At 34.1% G+C, this 10,944-nt stretch overlaps 1 protein-coding gene and 2 long non-coding RNA genes across 3 annotated transcripts; all 3 read left to right on the top strand.

The window, feature by feature from the left end:
• Nucleotides 1-638: 638 nt before the first annotated feature.
• On the top strand, nt 639-1,065 carry LOC145791936 (uncharacterized). The gene is made up of 2 exons (XM_082872389.1): nt 639-943; nt 1,059-1,065. Exons 1-2 carry the CDS (start codon nt 639-641, stop codon nt 1,063-1,065), a joined length of 312 nt encoding a protein of 103 aa, XP_082728515.1.
• A 1,507-nt stretch (nt 1,066-2,572) lies between these two features.
• On the top strand, nt 2,573-6,885 carry LOC114262971 (uncharacterized). Its single transcript, XR_003629506.2, has 2 exons — nt 2,573-2,773; nt 6,345-6,885. It is a non-coding gene; the product is annotated as an uncharacterized LOC114262971 (long non-coding RNA).
• A 28-nt stretch (nt 6,886-6,913) lies between these two features.
• LOC145791044 (uncharacterized) lies at nt 6,914-8,059 on the top strand. The gene is made up of 2 exons (XR_014330690.1): nt 6,914-7,276; nt 7,403-8,059. It is a non-coding gene; the product is annotated as an uncharacterized LOC145791044 (long non-coding RNA).
• Nucleotides 8,060-10,944: the final 2,885 nt, after the last annotated feature.

Genomic DNA, 10,944 nt, shown 5'->3' with positions numbered 1-10,944 from the left:
ATGATGTTCTTTCAAAAAGGGTGGAAGTTTTTGAAATGTGACATTATGAAGTTTATGAAGGAGTTCAATAGCAATTGTAAATTGAGGTATGCGGTAAATTTCTCTTTTGTTGCTCTTATTCCCCAAAAGGAGAATCCAACCTCTTTTCTTGATTACAGACCCATTAGCTTGATAAATTCCCCATCTAAGGTGTTGTCCAAAGTTTTCGCTAGTAGAATGAAACAAGTCCTGTCTACTGTGATTGATAAGGCCCAATCTACTTTCGTAGGGAGAAGAAACATTCTAGATGGTGTGCTTATAGCTAATGAGGTGGTGGATTGGTGGAAAACATCAAAAAAGAAGGGTATTATTCTCAAACTGGATTTTCAAAAGGCATACGACACTGTTAATTGGAATTATTTGTTGTAGATGTTAGGTAGTTTTGGTTTTGGATCAAGATGGATTCGATGGATGAAGAAGTGTATAGAATCTGCTGAATTTCCATATTAGTAAATGACTCACCGACAGCTCAATTTTGTCCATAGAAAGGGTTAAAACAGGGTGATCCTCTCTCCCCGTTCTTGTTCAATGTTGTTGCTGAAGGCTTGAACATATTGTTGTCAAGAGCTAAGGAATTGAGGATTATAAAATGAGTGGCAATGGGTAACAATGAGGTCATCGTATCCCATCTTCAAGTCGCGGATGCCACTATTATACTTTGTGAGGCTGAATGGGCAAAGGTTGTGGCTATTAAACGAATCTTAAGATGTTTTGAGATGGTCTTGGGGTTGAAGATTAATTTTCATAAAAGCATGATATGTCGGGTGGGAGTTGATAATGGGTTGGATGAGGAGTTTGCAGACATACTTAATTGTCGGAGTCATAAGTTACCTTTAAAGTACCTTGGGTTGCCACTTGGAGCCAATACAAGTCGGAAGCAAACATGGCAGCCAGTGCTAGACAGGTATAAAAAGAAATTAGTTAGGTAGAAGAGAAGGTTGTTATCCTATGCTCGTAGGGTCACTCTCATCAAAGCTGTGTTATTTTCTTTGCCTGTTTATTATATGTCCTTGTTTAAGATATTAGAGTGCGTTGCTAAGGAACTTGATAGGATTCAAGCAAGGTTTTTGTGGGGAAGGGATGAGTCTAAAAGGAAAATATATTTGGTAAAATGAAAAGTAGTGTAGATGAATAAGAAACAAGGAGGTCTTGGTATTAGAGATATTAGATTGACGAATGAATGTCTACTTCTTAAGTGGTGGTGGAGAAATGCCTTTGAAGATGAGGCTCTGTGGAAATCTGTGATTTGTGCCAAGTATGGAGTATCGGGGGGTCACCGGTTTCCTCCAGTGCATGCTTTGGCTTCTATTTCTGCTATCTGAAGACAAGTCCTTGCTGTGCCTTATTTAAATACTCGACTGCATAATTTTTTTCTAGGAAATGTGGAGCTTAGGATTGGTGGTGGGAATAGGGTAAAATTTTGGCAGGATACTTGGTTGGGAACATCAAGCCTTAAATCTCAGTTTCCAAGGCTGTATCAATTGAGTTTAAATAAGAAGATCACCTTAAAGATGCTGATTGGTTGTAGAGATAATAGCAACAATTGGTGCTTTAACTTTAGAAGGCCTCTATTTGAATGGGAAGAAGATGAGGTACTAAGGTTGCAAAATCTACTGGGAGTATGACCATGCCTTGTGGCTAGTCAAAGGGGTTCAATCAGGTGGAAAGTTGACTAATCGGGGATTTTCACAGTTGGATTTGTGTATAACTGGTGCAAACAAAGTGATGGGCCTATCCTCAGCTATCTAGATTTGGTCTGGAATAACTTTGCTCCTCCTAAGGCTAAATTCATTACTTGGCTTGCTTGGAAAGGTAGGTTGAAAACATTTGCATTTCTCAGCAGAATTGGAGTTTTGAGAGGTAATGAGACTTGGCAGTGTGTGTTGTTCAAAGTTGAGGAGGAAACCTCTAATCATATTTTTTTGTTCTGTTCATTTGTGTGGCATGTTTGGTCAAACATCATGGTCTGGTGGGGAATTTAATGGGTGTTACCTGGGTCTTTGAAGGCTTGATGCAATGGTGGTTGGGGTGGAAGCTCACACTACAACAAAATGCACCTTTGGCGACTAAAATTGGCAACTAAAAAAATTTAGTTGCCAAAAGTTATGGAATTGGCGACTAATATTTTTTTTAGTCGCCAAAAGTAAAATATTTAGCTACTAATTTTTTTTAGTCGGGGTATATTCATTATTAGCGACTAAAAAAAAATTTAGTCGCTAAAAATGCCATAATTGGCGACAAAAAAAAAAACTTAGTCGTTGTATATTGACTTTTGGCTGCTAAAATATTTAGTCGCCAAAAACTTACTTTCAGCGACAAAAATTATTTAGTCACCGTATATTGATTTTTGGCTACTAAAATATTTAATCGCCGAAAAAAATTATTTTTTCTCTTTGGCGACTAAAGTTTTAGTCGCCAAAACCTTACTTTCAACGACAAAAAATTATTTTAGTCACCGAATAAATTATTATTATTATTATTTTCTTTTTTTTTTTTTTATCTTTGATAACCTATCTTCAACGACTAAAATTTAGTCGGCAGTGTTCAAATTTTACTGGGAAATATTTCATGTTTGGCGTCTAAATTTTTGCCCAAATCTATTACTTCTTCACACGGTTCTTTCTCTGCCTCTGATCAGTACACCAAACCAGATGTATGCTCAGTGACGATCACCACCTCACCATCACACGTCGCCACAGCTGCAAGTCGCTACTTCCACTGCCGCAAATCACAGGTTCTTGTCCCTCTTTCTCTGTCACTCTCGGTCCTCTCCCTCTCTGTCGAACTGGGTCTCTCCCTCTCTCTGCGTTGCCCTATTTCACTATCTCTCACACTTCATCTAGGGTTTATATGATTTTTTTAGTTTAATTTTGTGTTGATTTCGTAAATGGGTTTGGTTGAATTGTTTGATTTCTATGAAATTATGTTATTCTTCAAGTCCAAAATTGGTTTGACTTTTGTTCGATTTCTATTAGAAGTAGGTTACTTCTCTGGCTATTGAGTATCTTACCATCTCAAAGCTGAATATATGATTTGGGGGTTTTCATTTGCCTTGAATCAACCACACCCACAATTGGACACAGATGTATGTGTAGAAATATGGATATATATCTTCAAAGAGAGTTGATTATTTTTATTTGTCAAAACCTCAGCCACATCAATTTACCATTTCGGTTCATAGTATCCCTGTCTCTGCTGGGATCAGTGTCAGTGACACTGTTGAGAACTTTTTCACATAGTTTCATCCTTCTACATATCTATCACATATGGTGATTCACCAAACAAACAAACTTCGAAATCTCATTGTAAGCATTTTATTTGAATTCTAATTCTTCTTTTTTACAGAACTTTTGCTTTAGAATATGATGTTTGTGTTTCTCCGTTTTGGATTAGTTGTCTTTTACAAATCTCGTTTCATTATTATAATATAGTGGAGTATCCCAAGTGCTTGTTTTACATGTTAGTGAATTTTCTATTGACATTTCTATGTTTAATGATGGCTAACATATGGCTTAATAATATTTTTTAACATATATGGTTTCCTTTTGGTACTTTGATGTGTCTCGTAACTCAACTTCCACTACTTAATTATGGTTGGGCATTTTGAATTTTGTTGATTTTTCTTACTAGTAACTCCTCATATAGATAAAGATAAGCAAGAGTACGAGAAGGTACATGGTGGATATGGTTTTGGTGACTGAAACGAGGACGGAGAGGGCTTCTTAGATTTTGTAGTAGAATTTGATCTTATAGTAACCAACAGTTCTTTAAAAAGAGAAAAAACACATAATAACTACTAAAAGTGGGTCAAATAAGAGAGAAATTTATTATTTTCTTGCAGGAAAAAATACCGCTTAATATGTAAAAGTTTATTCCCAGAAAAGAGTGTAACATTACAACTTGGGCTAACAATGCTAGATATATACATTAAAGAAAAGTGGATTCTAAAAGCTCAGAAATTAGAAATATTTGAAGACAAAATGTTTAAAAAAGCAACATGGAGTATGGTAGGTGATATTAATAATATGCAGAATACAATGGCAGAATGCTTTAAAAGAATATCGAGAGAAATCGTTGGAGAGTCAAAGGGAAAAATCCCTATAGCTAAAGATACTTGCTCTTGGAAAAAAAAAAAAAAAGAAGTGTTTTTTAAAAGTGGCAAAAGGATAAAAATGAGAATTTTTTTAAGAGATTTAAATTGGCTTATAAGAAGGTTAAAAGGACATTTAGAGATGCTAAGATAAAAGTCACTGGCAATCTTTAAATTAGATTAGATGGTAAAGATGGAGAAAAAATATTTACAAACTTGCTAAATGAAAAGAAAGTAAAAAAGAGACTTTATTTGGCTAAATGCATAAAAAGTGAGGATTTAAGGGTTTTAGTGAAAGATGAGGAAAATAAGGAAAGGTGGAAAAAGTTATTTTCAGAAATTGATAAAATGAAAAACATTTAGAAAACTTAAGAGGAGAGGAATACAATAGCCAATAGGCTTGTTGGATTGGAACTAACAAATATAAGTTTATTGTCGATTAAGAGAGTTTGAGGTGGAATTTGCACTGAAGTGGATGAAATCTGGTTCGAAACTAGGCAAGACATTAGAATCAGATTGTATCCCTATTGAGATTAGACATGCTTAGGTATGGAGGGGCGTTTTGTTAATAAAATTCTAATGAATAAACAAATACGTGAGTAGAGAAAGTATTTTAATACCTATATATAAAATTAAAGAAAATATCCAAAGTTGCAATAGAGTCATTAAGTTGCTGGGTCATACAATGAAAAAGTTGGAAAAAGTGAAAATGCTATGATAGTTTGATCATATAATGACACAGCCATCAACAAATAAATATATATTTTTTATATGTATACATAAAACTAATAAAAGTTCTTGAAAATAAGCAATTCTCCCAATTCAAATTCCCTAAATATATCTTGATTCCACTTGCCATTCAGATACAAGCAGACAATAGCATAACATAGTAGATTCTTCATAGAACAAAAATGCTAAAGTGTCTAAACAAAACCATCCTTAATAGATTGGGAGTAGAGTAGGTAATAAGGATCAAACCAAACCAAACTAAGCCTGGTGCCCCAATCAGGCGGAGTTGGCTACAAGAATCTTTTTTCATCATTCTACTCTATCAAGTGCTATATGCTCAATCCAATTAAATAAATAAAAAAATTTCTGTGTACTAGTGTTTTTTAAGTGTTTGTGCACCCTTTTGTCAAAGCTCCATCATTATTTGAGTGTTTTCTTTGGTATGTCACATTATCATGAAATTTTTTCAGGAAGAAGAAAATTGAAAGTTTTGTTCCTTTACTATTTTTGTGTGCTTACTAGTGTTAAATGCTTATTGACAAATTTAAAAGTTGAAATTGATACTAGTGCTTTTTTGATTAGGGTGGTTTGTGGATGTCAATGTGATAGCTAATGGGTTTATTTTAATATGGGAAAATTTACTATGTCTTGTATCAACTTTGAGGAGAGATGCCTAATAATTGTTCATAATTCTAATGCATAGACTTTTGCTAATTGAAGATTTTTACAAAACTGAAGACAATTGTTAATGCAGTCATGCTGAATTTAGATCATTACTTGGTTTTATATTGTGGGTTAGATTTTATTCGAAGTTCTAACAATTTGTTTATGAATTCTCATTTTAACTTATTTCTCCTGTAGTTGTTTTTGCATCAGGATTTGCAAAAAAATATGAAATTGAACAGAAAACTGTAATGAGCTGCTGCTTTTCAGTTGTTAGTTGTTATTAATAGATATCAAACTAAGAGAGATAGCATTTCAAAAAGATGACCATCCATAATTCCAGTTACTTTGGTATGTTACGATTTTAAAAAAAAACATGCCTAATGAAAAGCTAATTTCAAAAAGATGACCATCCATAATTCCTACTATTCAGAGAGTTACTTGGCCAACCTATCTCTGTATCTTGGGAAGTCAGAGCTGCCATTTCTGCCTTCAAACACACAGATAATCATGTTTCATTTTTTATGAAGTCGACTTGCTTTTCTTACTTTTGAAATACTCGTTTCATTGTTGGAAGTAGATTTTTACAAGTTCTATTCCATGCTCTCATTAAAAAATAATCTTGTTTTGAGAGTTTCTAATCAAGAGAGTAATTTTTTATTTTTTGCTAAAATGTTTATAGTTTCTTATCAAGGACATCAGTTGCATAAATCAGGAGAAGAAAGTTAAGAACATCAAGCTACTGTGTTATAATTGTTTATTTCATGACAACTAATTTATGCTAATTCAGTCTTCTTCATGACTACTGATTTTAATGTACTAGGCAGTTATTTTGCGACCACTTGGAGACAAAGGAATTACAATAATTGGTGGTGACACAATTAGGGGCTTCACAACTTCTGACCAGTTGCTGCCTTCTTAACCTCAGAGATTATAGCTCTATGTTTGTCTACTGTAGAAAGGCCATTGTGAGATCATTCATTATGGGTATTTCAAGAGGCTCTTCCATGTCACACACCTTTTAAAAAGTGCACAAATTAGAAATGATTAGAAACACCAAAAGCTTCATGTCATGAAAGGAAATAAAATGAGGGTGAAAAGAATGAGAAACCTTTCTGTTTTTCCTTGGCTGCTCCATTTATAACTATCCACATATATATATATATATATATATATATGTTGTTAGTAAATAATAACCAATATATATAATATGTATATCTTAGTGTTTCTGTGTATTAGTGAGTGCTATAATTCTGCGAGAAAACGTAAATGAGAGAGACAATGGACAAGAGATAGATAGCCTTGATCTGACATTTTGATAAGTTGAATGGCTTGTGATATGAAATTGGCTGCTCTGCTTCAAAGCTCTGTTTCTTGTTTGTTAGCTGAAATGGGTTTAAGCAACTATGTAGATATGTTTTTAATTTTGTTACTGTGGGGATATATTTTCTGAGTCTCAACACGTGGCCAAGGTGACGCCGAGGTTCCACGTGTCCAGGTTATGACGCCGAGGTGATCTCGGTTAGGCCGAGGTTATCTCCGAAGATATTGGAATCCGAGATAAGCAAATAAGGCACAAGAGTCCTAGAATGAGGAAGGACTTTAGCATGGATAAGGATAACACTCTTAGGGAGTGTATCTTTATCTCTTGGAGAGTCCAGGATAAGCACTGAGCAGAAGTCCATTGAAGCTAGGCTTCTATGGGGACTAGGATTGAGTTAACTATAAAAGAAAGGCACCCCCGATGGGTCTAAGGTACACAATTTATACTCAGAACAAGTGAGTTTAGCAATTAATTATCTTTGAGAGATATACTGACTTGATCGTCAAAGTGCCCCCGGGTGGACGAACCACCACCGTAATCCTCTCTTTCTGTTGCAGGTGAGTCAGGTGTCATCTATTCTGCCAGTACTCTCTCGCTGAATACTAAGTTGGCAGTGTGATCGAAAATTCACCCACACAATTTGGCGCCGTCTATGGGAAAGAAAGGAGAATAGATGGCCAGCGACGAACAAAAGGATAAGGTTGGGAACAAAACCCCTGCCGGGAACGGTAAGCACACTGATCCTATTATGGAGGAAGATGGTCACAACGAGGAGACTCAGAACCAAAATCACGGCAGGAAAGACATCGGCCAGGGTGGCGACGTGCCAAAGGAACCAGATCGGAGCGGGTACTACAATGAGGATGACCTCCAGGTATGGAAGGATAGATGCCTGCGGAGGGACGAAGAGGTGAAACAGATGGCAAACAAATTGGTAGACCTACAATCGGTCGTCAATCTTATGATGCAAAACTACGTCATGCAGCCATCATTCCCGCTGCAGGACACGCCGATTCCAGCGGCCAATGCCCAGAAGGGAGGGCAGAAAACAGTCTGTGAAACCCCATATTTTTTTATATAATAAAAATAATATATATATTTTTAATTTTCTTAAATAATTATTCACAATATTTTGAATTTGATAGTCTGTATATTTTTATACTGAACATTTATTCAAAATAAAATAAAATAAAATAAAATATTTTTTTTCTTTATATTATTACTCAATATTAATTTCTGAACCTTATGATATTTTTATTATATTTTTCTCTATATTTTTTTATAACCAAATTACACTGGAATCTAATATTTTCTGTACTAAAACCCAATCAAAAAAAAAAAAAAAAAAAAAAAAACCATGGATTTGCTCCCCAGGGTTTCTCACTTTCCACCTTCATTCTTATGTATCAAAACATGGTGGGCATGCTGATGCCATACCACCAGGTGTTCAACTTCTTTTTTTTTTTAAATTCTTTTCATTTTCTTTTATCTTCTTTTACTCTTCCTCATTTTGCCCATAAATTGAGCCTAAGTTTTCCTCACCTCTCTTCACTTCCAGTTTCATCTCTCTCGGTTCCCTCTCTTTCCCTCAACCCTCTCATTCTCAAAACTCTCTTTCTCCTTCCTTATCTATGTTTCTTTCCTCCTCCCCCCGACCTCCATAGCCATGGCCTCAACCCATACTATCACCATCCAAACCACCAACCCGCGAACTTCACCACCATTGGCACACCGTCGGACCGCCACCACCACCATCACCTATTTCCATTATCATCTAAAACCACTATTCACAAAGTGTTGTAGGTGAAGAAAGAGAAGAAGAAGGAAGATGGAGGAGAAAGAAACAAAGTTAGAGAAGTTTATTTTGAAGTTCAAAAGTTGGTTTGCGGCTTACTTTCGGCATGCCAAAACCATCCATTCCGGGAAGAAGTGGGACAAATAGGCCATGTAAGATGAAGTACGAAGTAAGTTGAAGAGATTGGCAAAAGAATAAAGTAAAACCGTTAAAAATTAAGAAAGTTATGGGGTCCGAAAGATGGTTCGAAAAAAATGTCCGAGACGGTAGGAAAATAATCTTATTTTTCGTCAAATTTTGGAGATCCGACGGCATGCAAAAAGAGACGGAACGAGGCGTGTGAGTAGTGAACCAAAAACTAGGCCGTGAGGTGAATCCAATGACAGAAAAATAAGATAAAACGGAGTTATGATGAAAAAGATACAAGCATTTGAACTGGTGACATTGAAACTAAAATTCTGGGTCTTCTGTTCGTGCATGCTATGGCTGTTGGACAAGATGAATTGAATATTATCCAGCGTTTCTCGGCCCATGGTGCTACGATGCATCATAGTACCTTTAGGTTAATCGAGTGGTCCTATGACTTTGGGGATGACCACCCTTAGGTTTTTCGACGTGTAGAATCTATTTTTGGGGTTAGATCTTTCAAATTCTAAGTCTAAGATGATGATCAACAACTAAGAGTTCCAAGAGAATTCAATGAAAGATCAACGGTGAGATCGTGTCCGATTAATGTGAAATTTCAGCAAGGCAATCATGGAGCCAGGACGGTCATATCTTACGATCAGAATCATAAATCAAATTCGGACGATAAATCGCTAGCAACCTAACATAGTAAGAAAACCCTTTCAACCCTCTCATTTTTTTAATATTTGAAATTTTCAGATTATATACATATGATAAAATGTCTAAACTTGTAGATAGAATTTTATTTATAATTGTATGAAAATTTATGATGGTATATCAAATATTGGTAGTCTGAAAATCATGATAATATTGTGGAATTTGGACTTGCATGTGTAGTTTATGCCATTAAAAAGATTATTGAAGATGTTATTTGGCCATTTAAATTTGCCAGAGAGTTGTACGAATTTTTAGACAATTTTATACTCAAAATTTGAAGATGATTTCTTCTACAAAGTTTTTGATAATGATGTCTAGTTTATCCACAAACTTTTTTCAACAATTATTGAGTTTTGTACGAATTTATAAAAATTTCTAACCAAATCTAGAGCTATAGGCAGATTTTATTATGTGTTTGAAAAATCATTAAAAAATTTATATTAAACCAAATCTGATAATTTCTAAGCAAAAAATGAAATTTGAGAAGTCTAGTTTCATAATAAATTTTTAGATCATGGAATTGATTTATAAATTTAAGTATGGAATTAATTTAAGAAAATGTGATAAATCTGTGTCATAAACACTCTTGGAATTTTTAAGAATTATTTATAAATTATGTTTGGAAAATGCTTTATGAAAAATGACAATAACATGTTTATTGAGTATTCTGTAGATTTATATGAATTTTAAAATTGTATAAGTAATTTATTTATAATTGTATTTGCATGATATACATTCCGAAAATTTTGACAGATTAAGGAGGAATCAAAAACTATCTCTTCAATTGTTTATTTATAACTTATTTTTGGGAAATTCTTTCTAAAAAATGACCTAAACATATTTATTGAATATTCTGTACATTTTCACGAATTTTACAACTGTATAAATAATTTATTTATAATTTTTATTACCTAAGGTATAACTTGAAAATTTCTGGACAGATTTAAGATCATCACTTCAATTATTTATTTGGATAAAAAAAATAAAATCAGTTATTGTGTTGGTCTAATTCATCAAATATTGTAAATTAGTAATCCATGTATGGGTGTATTGTGGTTTATTTAATATTGTGTTAGTTTAATCTTATAGATTAAAAGTCCATGAGTGTGTGTAATTATGATTTATTTCTTTTTTTTTTTTTTTGGTATCTAAATTATTATTCCATACCATGGTTTAAATAAATTGTTTATTTAAATTTTGTACAATTGTTTATTGTTGTGTGACATGCGTAACATTTTATGTTAGGATTTTAATGAGTTGGTATAACATTATTGGTAATTAAATTTTGGATTATTGTGAATATCTCAACAAATAAAGAAACACGAAATTTAACCAATGATACATTAAAATGTAAAAGTGATGGGGTGAGCCCGGTTTAGAATCTTGAGCGAGTTGCGAACCCTAGCATGGCACAGGAAGGTATTTCGGCTCTTATCGGTGTAGGCGATATAAGGTTGGTGG

This window comes from Camellia sinensis, chromosome 5, assembly GCF_055761805.1.
Source record: "Camellia sinensis isolate YWXY chromosome 5, ASM5576180v1, whole genome shotgun sequence".
Taxonomy (NCBI): Eukaryota; Viridiplantae; Streptophyta; class Magnoliopsida; order Ericales; family Theaceae; genus Camellia; species Camellia sinensis.
The sequence above is the reverse complement of the archived record's forward strand: the minus strand, read 5'-3'. Positions and strand labels throughout refer to the sequence as shown.